General features: G+C 32.6%; 1 protein-coding gene across 4 annotated transcripts in view; it reads left to right on the forward strand.

Annotated features, from left to right (window-relative positions):
- pxb overlaps positions 1-12,305 on the forward strand; it is a 247,864-nt gene that overhangs the window by 231,262 nt on the left and 4,297 nt on the right. For all 4 annotated transcript variants that reach the window (XM_065365571.1, XM_065365572.1, XM_065365570.1 and 1 more), the window contains 4 exons: positions 1,803-1,915; positions 8,890-9,031; positions 9,167-9,335; positions 9,440-9,788. In XM_065365571.1, the coding sequence (XP_065221643.1) occupies positions 1,803-1,915; positions 8,890-9,031; positions 9,167-9,335; positions 9,440-9,788 (773 nt within the window). The remainder of the gene's footprint in view (positions 1-1,802; positions 1,916-8,889; positions 9,032-9,166; positions 9,336-9,439; positions 9,789-12,305) is intronic.

The raw sequence follows: 12,305 nt of genomic DNA on the forward strand, positions 1-12,305 counted from the left end.
TTTGAAAACTTAACGTCGATGAAATGGAAAGTGCAGTACTCGAAAAATAGTAACGTGAAAAAACGAGTGGATGGGTTATTGAAATTTTTAAAAAGATTTTTCTACACAGAAGAAGGGCAGGATGGTTATAAAGATTTGCTTCTTTGCAGAGTGGATTTTCTTTTAAGTTGAGAAGCGATTAATTAGACGTCGATAAGATCGATTATTTTCAAAATACGAGTATATACAAAGTGCTCGGGTATAATTGGAGTGAAAAAAATGATGTAAAAAGAGTAACAAAAAAACCCAGTAAGGGGAAAAAGGACGACGAAAAAGACCATTAATAAACATCGAATCATAATTAGACCTTTTTAACGACCAACTTTGATATACAAAATAAAACCATTAAACCAGGTATACGAGGATAAGTACACATATCGAGGATTAGGACTCGTAGGGGTTTAAAAAATAAAAATTTATTAGGATTACAAAAAAATAAAAGAGAAGGATAGCGTAGGTAGTATAACGATATCATCTTTATACTTTGCCAACAATGAAAATAAAAGTCTATAACGTCTAATTGGTTTTTGTTTCCTTCCTGCGTTAAAAAAAACACTACCCGAATATACAAGTACCTGGATATATTTTTTTGTATCGTTATTCATAAAACTCGACGACGTCGGATTTACCTAACCCACCTCTTCGTCTGATTGTTGAATTTTCGTCGACTAATTATAATCGTAGATGGAAATTCGGTATTGTCTGTAACGATTAAAAAAAAATGAAAAAGAGGTAAAGTGATATGAAAAAAGAACCTAATGAAAAAGCTCCTGTGAGAAGAGGAGGCGAAGGAAGCTACAATAGAGGCTATAGTACCGAAACCGAAGTACCAAGCTAGGAAAAAAAAAGTAAAAAATGCGTATAAAGTTCGTGTTTCGCATGCAAAGTATCTAGTTTTACGTGCGTTTTTGGAATTTTATTTTCGGGCCGAGTATTATAATGTTATTAATAACGAGAGGGGTTCCATTATTGCGGATGCATTCGGAATAAGGTGAAAATGGCGCCGGCGACCCTTGTTTAATTATTCCGAGAAGGTATGTCGTCGAATGGAGCGAAGAGATCGAGGTGGAGTTGGAATTCGTTGCTGTGAAAAATTCGCCACTTTTACGGGGTATTAGCCTTCGATAAAATGTTTATAGAATACGACGACGACGACGATATACGTGTATGAAATACCCATCTCTGGGTAACGTGTGTTGGTCACACGACCATAGCACATCGGTCACTTTTAACGTGTATACCTTTTCCTATCTATCTACCTACCTATCTGAACCGAGTGAAAGAGTGATCCGGATTTTATCCTTAATCCTAATGCTCGTTTGAATGACCGCTGAAAAGATTAAGCTCGCTTATTTTCACATCCTACACTGGCATACACTGTGAACCCTTTAGCTCAATTTCGTGTAGGTATCGAAGATCCTGTATTTTTACCCGACGACTCGACGTGTCCGCCAAATATTCCATATTATACTCGCTAACTTTATTTATAGAGCAGACTTGGAGTTGAAATTTGATTTACGAATGGATCGTCATTTTTTTTTTTTTTGCGATAGAAAGATATTTTCTGTTTCTATATATACCAGTAAATGGACACCCCTAATGCTTATAAAAAAGGTGACTTCTGCTGTGGCCAAATACTTTGCAGAACTTTTTTATTCTGTTAATAAAGGTGTCTGATGTAATACCCCTATGTGCTTAGAGCGAAATACGTGTTAATATACTATGATCTTTAAACCTATACATTTGCTTTATGTGTTTTGTAGGTGATAGACGCAGGATACCACAGTAATCCAGCCATACCGACTTTAACAATACTGGTCATCTGTTCAGCTCTGTTGTTGGCCGGCGCTTTAATTGTATTTGGCTTGGCTTGGAAGTAAGTATTTGATTGTTGATTGATTAACGTCTCACTATAGGTAGTACAGTATGTGTGGTTTACAACGACGACGACGACGACGATGATGATGATGATGGCCTTTGTTATGTTCGAATTACTGTTGGGGTCATTTGGGTGTGAATTAGAGTACTTACCTTATGAGATGAGTGTAGATGTACATACACTTAGTGTACGTATTATAGGAGAATATGTGAAGGTGTTGATGAGTATAGAGATTTCTACAGGCTGCTGAATTCATTAGTCAATTGTGGAGATTATCGTTCTGTGTAAATGTGAACCTCTATTTACCTGCAGAAAAATAAAAACGTTTTGATAGGAATCCAGTTGATTGAATCATTGTGGCCTAAGACTGCACTGACGTATTTTATAAATTTCATGGATGTTCTGTAATTTGGTTACATTATAGCAAAGTCAAGAACATTTCGTTTTTGGATATATTTTGCCAAGAGGTTTTTTTATCGGTGCTGATTAGTTTATTTACGAGTCCAAACTTATTTGGCAAAATTGTAAAAACGTCCTAATTTCTTGCAACGATTTTGTTTCGCAATTCTCAGAAAATTCCATCCTTTTTTTTTAAGCTGAAACATTCAAAACAATTCTGCTTTTATCAAAACTCGTGAAAAAGTGCCAATTTTTCGGACTTTTACTATAATAGTCGTTTCTACATTTATTTGCTGAAAAAATTATTTAAAAATTCATATTTTTTTCCGAGAATCCAAAAGTGCCAATTCTTGAAAACAATGCCAAAAAGTTTAATTTTTTGCTAAGATTGTAAAAAAATGGTAATTTTGTGGCAATTAGCAAAAAAATGTCAATTTTTGGCAATTGGCAAAAAAGCCAATTTTTTGGCAATAGCAAAAAATGCCAATTTTTTTGGCATTTGGCAAAAAATGCCAATTTTTTGGCATTTGGCAAAAAATGCCAATTTTTTGGCATTTGGCAAAAATGCCAATTTATTGGCAATTAGCAAAAAAAATGCCAATTTTGGCAATTACCAAAAAATTCAAATTTTTTGGCAATCAGCAAAAAAAACAGTCTTAGGTTTTTCCCATGTAGGTAAGCAGCACAAAAAACTTTAATTTTTGCCAAAATAAATTTGTCTAAATTGTAATAAGTTTCGGTCTTTAGGCTGCTTTGTGGAAATGGCCAATAGAAGGCGTTACTTTTTTACTAAGATTGGAAAGAAAAAGTCTTAATTTTCTGTCAAAACTGCAAGAGCAGGGCTTAATTTTTTTCCATATTTGCCATAAAGACTGAGTTTTTGCCAAAAAAAAAACAATTTGTAGAGGTAGTCTCAATTTTTTGTCAACCCCCCCCCCCCCCCCCCCCAAAAAAAAAAGTTTGTATTATCTGGAAATTTCCTAAAATCTAATAAAATTTGATTTATTGCCAAAATTTCAAAAAATATATTTTTTTGGCAAAAGTGCCAGAAAAGTTGCAGTTTTTTTTATGCTTAATGCTTACTTATAAACGCAAGGAAGTCTTGAATTTTCTGTCAGAATTGTAAAAACAGTTCCAAATTTTTGCAAGAATGATAAAATAGTCTTAGTTTTCAGCAAAAGTTGCAAAAAAAGTCCCAATTTTTTCACCAATCTCAAAAGTTTTTAGGCAGTTGTTCTTTTTCCTGAAGTGACACAAAAATGCCAGATTCCCACCTTGATTGCGGAACAATATTGAAAAATTGACGCATGAACTGAAAAAAATTAAATAATTTGGGCTGAAAAATAAAATTTGACGAAAAAAGCAGTTTTTTAAGCAATTTTGGAAACTTTGAAACAAAAAATTGACTGTATAGGCGGAGGCAAAGCAAAATTCAATGATTTTTGGACGATTTTGGCAAAAAAGCACAAGTGCTTCGAAAATTTTGCAAAAATTACGATCTGACTGTTTCATTTTTTAAAAAAATACTTTGACGAAAAAACATACAACTTTCGCCAACTTGCCAAAAACTGACTCTGACAATTTTAACAAAAAACGGAAATTTTTTGAGAAATTTTGGCAAAAAGTGTTTTTGAGGCAATCTTGGCTTGGACAATTTTCGCAAAAATTGACCGTTTTTCACAGTTTGTCCAGAAATGGACACTTTTTAACAATTTTGCCAAAATTTGACACGTTTTGTCAAAGTTTTAAAAAAGCCTTCTTTTTCAAAAAAAAGTTCCAAAAAAGCCCAATTTTCCCCAAATTTGTGAAAAAAAGTTTCAAGTTTTTTCCATGGAAAATGTAAACAATTTTTTTTTCATAAGTCGTTGGAAAGTTTTAATTTTTTGTAAAAGTAAAAAAACCTCAGTTTTTACGAAAATTCCATCAGTTCCAATTTTTTACCACAATTGCAACGAAGTGCAACTTCAAAATTTTCCACTAGACTTTTTTTTGGGGGGGGGGAGGTTGGACAACAAGGTCACTCCCTTATTCGCTCCTTTCGAGATTTTGATTTTTTTTCCAATGAGTACATTTTTTGAAGATTTAAAAATATTGAAACGAAAATTTTTTTAGTGAGTCCATTTTTTTGAAGATGTAAAAATAATGAAATAAAAAATTTTGGTTGTGAATGAATTGAAATACATATTTTAAAAAAAAATCCTTACAAAAATCCTGCATTTGTCCTGTTGATTAGACTCCTTGTTGAGTCCTTGTACTACGTAAAATTTGATTTTAGCTTTCAATATTTTCTGCCATTGTTTCGAGTGACTTTCCTTTTGCAATTCTGACAAGGCAAGCCTCATTTATACAACAGCCAGTGGTCTTAACATGGCCTGTCCGCGGAAGTTGAGAATAAAGTGCCCTTAAATTTATCCCTGGGTTTTAATTAAATTTCAGATTATAATTGCGTACGTAAATTACATCAGTACATTGCGAGTTTAGCCTTAGGATAAATGACATTTAAAAAATTACTTTTACAATGATGAAAATACGAATCTAAGATTACGTAGTGCTCGGCGTACTCGTACTCGTATAATACACAGAGTGGTCGTTAACCAAATTCTTAATCAAATAACCGAACCGAGGCCAGGAAACGAAGGCGGATACAGCCGCCGAAGAGTTGGAGTTGAACCTCGATATTCTCGGGCGCTTATCAAAGATATGCTTTGCGGTTGATTCGAGCGTAATATATTTTGATTCGAAGAGAATTAACACTTGCGGTTTTGTTTTCATAAATCAGGAAACTTGCATTTAGTATAGTCTACTAAAGGATTAGCATAAATTTCGCCGCCGCGAGAAACGCTGTGTGGGCATGGAGCAGGCAGCAGCATGGTGAGAGGATGAAGGTGGCAATGCGGCAACAATACTTTTCTTTTTAGTTCGATGGTCATGAATGCTTAACAAGATTCGCAGTCGCTACGTGCGGGTGCCTGGCTCTTATTAAGTACCTAGCCAGCTACCCTTGCTACTTACTTACGAGAGAGTAAAGAGTTGCGCGTGTATCAAGGATCAAGCTTATAGTATACGTATACTCGTATACACGGTATATCCTTTGTGTATTCGTTTTATTATGTAACACATTAACAATGCTAATGGCAAGGAAAAAGGTACCTATGGTCGCATTATGATGAAAGCAGAAAAGACATCTCGCTTAGACGAGGCAGGCAGGGTAATTCGATGTTGTACTCGTAGTATACTTTTGCATCGATCACGTCGTCGTGTTGTGTTGTGCTCGTCGTATAATTAACGTATACACTAATTAATGCGGCTACTGCGGTTTTCTTTGGCGGCTGATGCGGTGTATGGGTTCTGTTCTTTAAAAGATGAAATGTTTTCGTTTGCGAGGAGAGAGAATTCACGCTGAGTTGAAAAAAGAAACTAGAAAGCGGCTCAGGAACGAGGAAGTGAAGAAAGAGTTGGAAGGGGCGACAACAGGGGCAAGAATGCGTATACCGGTGTTATTATAGTAAGAGTATGCCCGGAGAGTGAGGGAGAGGGAGAGTACATAAGATCGACGTTAATATGGATAAAAGAGGAGTAAAATGATAACAAGTATAAAGGATTGGGGTGCGTAAATGAAGCGCTTGTAACAAGATGAAGTGCTAAGATAATGGAACGATTGAAATTAAGAAAGAAAAAAAAGCAGCTTTTTATAAAGAATGTGCGCAGTGTGTTCCGAAAGTTGTGAAGATTCTGAGGATTCGATGCTTAGGGTTCCTTTTTGTATTTTCATTGTACTTTTTCTTCTTGGAATGATCTTCAGGCCAAAAACATACCTACCTTATTAGGAAATGATGCGAGTAACAAAATGAGATGTCATAACAGGAAGAAAATGTTTTGAAGCAACGTAGAAAAATCAAAAAAGCGTCCAAAAATGTATTACTAGACCAAATTTCAGATGCTGAATTTCGTTCTTTTATTTTTGGTGAATTTTTGAAATTCAAATTTGGCTCATTTCCCACAAAATAGGGGTGAAGTCTTCTCCAGAAATTAAAATAAAATAAATCACTTACCTAAATCACATTAAATTGAATAAAGTAAAATAAAATTGAATTTGCAAGTAGGTGAACTGAAATAAGTTAAAATGAATTGAAATAGATACCTAGGTATTAAGTACTTGAAATTACATTAATTAAAACAAAATGAAAAATTAAATCGAATCAAATCACTTGTAAATTAAAATTGGTTTGAAATTAAAATGAGATTGGTATCAAAATTAATTGGAAAAATTGAGTAAGCATTTTTTTAAGTTCCATCAAATTGAATATGAATAATTGAATTCGATCAATCAGAGTTCAAAAAAAATGAATGAAATGAAATAAAAGTACATGAATTATAAATTAAATTGATATGAAAACAAAATAAATAAAATCAAAATTAAATGAAATCACACGTAAAATAAAATGAATTAAATCAAACTAAAATTAAATTGAATAAAATGAAATTAAAATTTAATTGCAAGTAAACTGAAATGAATTTAAATGAATTTAAAATGAATTAAAATGAATTTAAAATGAATTAAAAATGAAAGGTTAGATTAAACCGAATTACTTACATACGAGTATCTCTATCTACTTATATAAATTGAATTGAGAATTGAATAAAATAAAATGAAAGATTAAATTGAACCAAATATTACTTTCACACGAGTACTTATAAAATTAATTGGATTGAAATTGATATTAAATTGCGAATTGAATAAAATAAAACAAAATTTAAAATTGAATTGCAAAGTAAACTGAAATAAATTAAAATGAACTAAAAATAAAATGACATGAATCAAAACAAAATGAAAGATTAAATTGAACCAAATTACATACATACGAGTACATAAAATTAATTGGATTGAAATTAAAATGAATCGGATTGAATTTTGAAAAGTTGACTTGAATTTGACTAATTTGAATTAAAATTAATGGAACCAAATTAAAATTAAAATAAATTTAATTAAATCGAATTAAAATGAGTTGAAATGATAATTCGAATGGGATCCCCAAAATTTTATCCCCTCCCCCTTCACAATCTTTCTCGTCCTGTTTGTTTTTCTCAGGTTCAGATACTTACTTGAATGCAAATTGTGGTAATTGATTTTTATTTTTGTATTTTTATTCAATTTCGCAAAAATTAGTCGACCCGACATGAACAAAACAAGTGGTTTTTTTTGGGGGGGGGGAGGGGTTAAAGATTTGCCATGAGAAAAAAATACCAATTTTTCCAAATAAAATGACGAATTTTTTAAAGTGAAATAAAAGATGAAATGACAATTTTGTCAATTAATATAATTCCCGTTAAGGCTTATAAAAAATTATTATTTTTCCTTCTGAATTAGTTATTGAAGTTTCAAAAATGGGATTTTTTTGGTTTAGAGAAGAAATTATACATAGAAATTGTCTCGAGCAAATCGAGGGCAAAAAAGCTTTCAAAAATTCGTATTTTGAGAGGTACTACGAAACAATGTTTTTAAAAAATTTGTTCTCTTTTTAACTCTAAATTTTAGAATTTGAATGGTGGGTTTTTGAAAATTTCAATTTTCAAAACGAGAAGCAACAGGCCTGAGTGGAGTGAGAGCAAAAGCTAGTTTCGAGAAGTAGAAAAAAAAATGTTTTTTCATGTAAAAATCGTTTTTTTTTTGGTTTGAACATTTCTTAAAATTGATAAATTTTCAAAAGACGATCTAAATTTGAAAAAAAGACACAGAGGTCCAAACGAAGCGAGGGCAAAAAGTTTCAAAAATTCGTATTTTGAGAGGTAAAAAACGATGTTTTTTGTGATGTTATTTTTTTTGACGACACAATTTTAGAGTTTGAATGTACTTGATTAAAAATTTCGATTTTGAAATGAAAGAAAAGCAAGCTGGGTTTATAGCTTCGCTCTGGACAGTTTGCTTTTCTAAAATGAGCTACATTTGAACTGAATTGGATCACATTTTCTATAAATTTTGAAATTAAAAATGAATTAAATTAAATTGAAAGTAGCTTAAATTGAATTTAATCGAATAAAATAAAAAAATAAAATAAAAATTCAGATATATAGGATGTACATTGTACATCCTATATTTTCGGTTTCCTAAATCGATTATTGGTGATTTCTAGCTGTTCTGCAGTCATCAACAAATTTTCAAGTTTTTCTGTTTTCCAAAAATTATCATGGCCAAAATAAACTATGTAAAGTGATTTTCGGAACACACTGTACAAATAAGAAGAGGGAGAGAGCTTCGTGAATTATTAAGCAGTATATTTCAAGGTAACCTTTTTTCTCCACCATCATCATCATCTTCTTCGAGAGACTTGTAAAAGTTGTAAATTCTAATTATAAATCGTCGCGTCGATACGGAAGTTTTTTTTCTATCTTTCATTCCTACTGTAGGTTGAATTTTTATTGCAATTGCAATGAGGGGGGGGGGTGTGGAATGGAGCTAAGAGCGATATTTTTAATTAAATCGACGCGACTCGACGCGCGCACTTGTCAAAGTGAAGCCGATAGCGAAAAGTCGTAGCCTATATCTAATTGTCCGTCTAATATTGGTTTTACAGGCATAAAAAGAAAATGCAGAATTTCCTGCCGTGTAAATCATCGCCTCAAAACAGATGCGACGTTGCCCACGGTAATGGATTAATTTATGAAGATTTGGCCAATGTTGGTCCTAGAGCTGTTCAGCAACCGTCGTCAATAGAAGTAAGCAAAATATAGAATGACTTGAAATTGATATGCGTATGTTGCGGTTATTTCTGCGCCAGGAGGCGTCTTTTTTGGGCAGATGAATTCATATTAATTGAGATGTGTTTTTTTTTTTTTTTTTTTTTGAAACAGATGTTAGATGTTAAGTCACATCATAACAGTTATGTTATCAGCCATTCTCCAGTTTTCATTTGTTCTCCGTCGAGTAGGCCTGAAAGTCAGTACTGTCCACCTCCTAGACAAGAACATAGGTATTGTTCGCAAGATTTATATAATCCTGTATACGAGGAACTATCTAATGGTAAGTCTGCTGTGCCATACAGATTTATGATAATTTGTGATGAGATAATTATTAAAATGTAAAACTGGACTGATTTCTGATGTTGACGAATTATTTCTGTACAGGTTCAGTAGATCGGGGCGAATCAGATGCCGAAAGCGAATGCATCAGGGAGTTAACCAGAAGCGACGACGAGTTCGCCGAAGACGAGCTGAGTCTAGGAGAACATCACCATTTACCAGCGGTGAAAGGGCATTCGGGCGCTAGTTCGTTACAAGGCTCAACTGGTAACGATCTGTGTCGCGATGTCGACTCGTCGGATGCGGACGACCGTAGCAGATTCCTGTGCCATCGAGGTCCGTGTTTAAGAGCGCCCAACGGACGCAACCTAAGTTTACCGCCGAACCGTAGAAGTAGGCAGTATCCATCCAAGTATCAGAATAGAAGTCAGCAATCGTTACCAGATCAGAAAAGGTAAATGATAGATCTATACTTGGAGATATTGAGAGTGTTTCAGAGTAGATTTAAACCCTTCTTGATGGTGATTATGCAAACATAGATTAGTATCTACATAGATCTTGATACTTAATGGTTCCCTAACTTTCGAGTTATGAGAGGGGCAAAAAAATTGAAAAGAATCCAAAAATATACCATCAGGTCAAATTTTAAGCACTGAACTTCATTTTTAAATTTTTATTTTTAAAAATATAAATCTGGTTTGTTTTCCACGAAAAAAAATAAAATAAAAATTTGATAAAATTGAGGTGGAGAGCTGAAATTTGGTTTATATCCTATTTTAGACCTTCTGAATCGATTGATGGTGGTTTCAAACCGCTCTGAAGTCTCCATCGAATTTTTTAATTTTTCAGTTTTTGAGAAGTATTTATAAAAAGAGTCAAAATGAAATCCAACGTCCACGAAATTCGGATGTATCGTATCGGTGAGCTTTTTGATTGATTTAGGTAAAAACTTTCAAAATTCGTTCCTGTAGTTTCAAATCCTAAATTTTTTTCTGCAATTAAGGTGTTTTTGAAAAGAAAAAAGGAAACAAAAATTCGTCGGCCATTAAAGGATCAATATAAAAAGCTGAAATTTGATTTACTCTTTATTTTTAATATTTTCCAAAATGATTTTTGATGGTTTCCCAGGCATTTTGATTCTTCCTGCTAATTTTTGAAATTTTCAGTTTTTAAAAAAATGATTTAAAATATGGATTTTAAGCAAGCAGAAATGGATTTTGAAAATTACAAAGATCAAGTTTGAATTTTTTTGGAATGAATACCTCAAGTGAATATGTGACGCGGCATACGAAAAGGTTACCCCAACTACCCCCAGTAAAAACGTAGTTTTTGAGAAAAACGCGTTTTAAAGTTTTTGAAACGTTTTTTCCATTTTTCAAAAAGTATTTTCATTAGCAATATTTCAACGTATATTGAAAAAAAAAACGAAAAAAAAATTTTTTTTTGAAGATTTTTCTTGGAGCTACCTCACTTTAGAGCCATTTTTTACAGGTTAAACGTCAAGATAGCGAACTGGCGATGGTTTTATCGTATTCTACGGTCAATTTTACATAAAAATAGCAAATAAAAAAAAATCCATTTTTTTGGTTTTTTTGGTCGGGGTAACCTTTTCGTATGCCGCGTCACATATTCGATTTTTTGCCCAGAAGAATACGATTTCTTTTTTGGTGGAAGGGAAGGGAGAGGAGTGGGGAAATGGGGGAACTGTCACAGTAAAAATTTGAGAATATCAAGATAAATTCGAGAAATTCAATTTTACAAATTTAATAGCCATCTTGAGTTGCACCTACTGGTATAAATTTCATCCCATTACTTTCAAAAGTCGAATAATTTTCATCCTCCCTCCCTCCCTCCCTCGTGCCATGAAAGTCTCGTTCTTTTCTCATACGACGTAGAAAAGTATAGTTATAAAAACAAGTACTAATTTTTCATTGTAACTAATTAAAAGCCACCTTGACTTTTGCAATTTTTTACAATATTTTCAAAATTTGAAAAATTTAGAAATTCACTGGAAGCTCCAAATGCCTTGAAAGTCGAAACCACCAATACTCAATTGGGGAGATTCAAAATAGAAAGTGAGCCAATCTCCAGAAAAAAAACATCAATTCTTTAATAAATTTTAAATTTGAATCTGCAGTAAACGGATTTTGAAAATTTACGCCGAAGTCGATCAAGAGGATCAGAATTAAATTTTGGTTTTTTTATGGCAACTTTTCCTGAACTAAAAGAAAGAAATTCACAAGAGGCTCCAAAAGGGCTCTAAACCTTCACGAGTTGATTCAAGGATCTCCTCCCTTCAATTTTGGTTACATTTTGAAAAAAATAAATGCATGTACCACATCATTTGTTGAGCTTTCAATAGCCCTGATTTTGAATTTTAAGTCATTTTTTTAGCCTTTTAAATCTCACAATAATTTTTAAGTTTCAAAAACATTGGAAAATTCGCGTGACTGGTGGTTTTTTTGGATTTCCAGAGGTGATGATTTCGAATTTTTTCTTACTTTTTTGATACAAGTCTTCTAGGTCCCACAATAAGCCATTTAATTTGAATTTTACTATATTTTTGAGGCTTGTAAAATTTATAAAGCTCAATTTTTTATTTTTATTTATTTTTTTAAAGATGAAATTCAAAATCATAAATCAGTATCTCCGAAGTCTCATTTAAGCTTAGGTCAACCAAATTTTTCATTTTTTTTTTTCGAAATTTGAGAGCTTCTTGATAGGTTTGGTGGAATCTTACCCAAAATTGAGTTGAAATTTGAAATTAACTCCACCTCTGAAGGCTCAACAAACCATAAGTGACAAAAAATATTCGATTTTTTCGAAATTTTGAGACCATTGGTGCAAGAAAAGTAGTTCAAAATTCAGTATCAGGATTATTAGATCAGAACTATAACAAAATGTTTGAGGACTTTTCATCACATTTTGCACTTTTTTGAGTATTTTTGAAAAATTTACCCAAGATGATGAG

The sequence above is a fragment of the Planococcus citri genome, chromosome 5 (assembly GCF_950023065.1).
Source record: "Planococcus citri chromosome 5, ihPlaCitr1.1, whole genome shotgun sequence".
Classification (NCBI taxonomy): Eukaryota; Metazoa; Arthropoda; class Insecta; order Hemiptera; family Pseudococcidae; genus Planococcus; species Planococcus citri.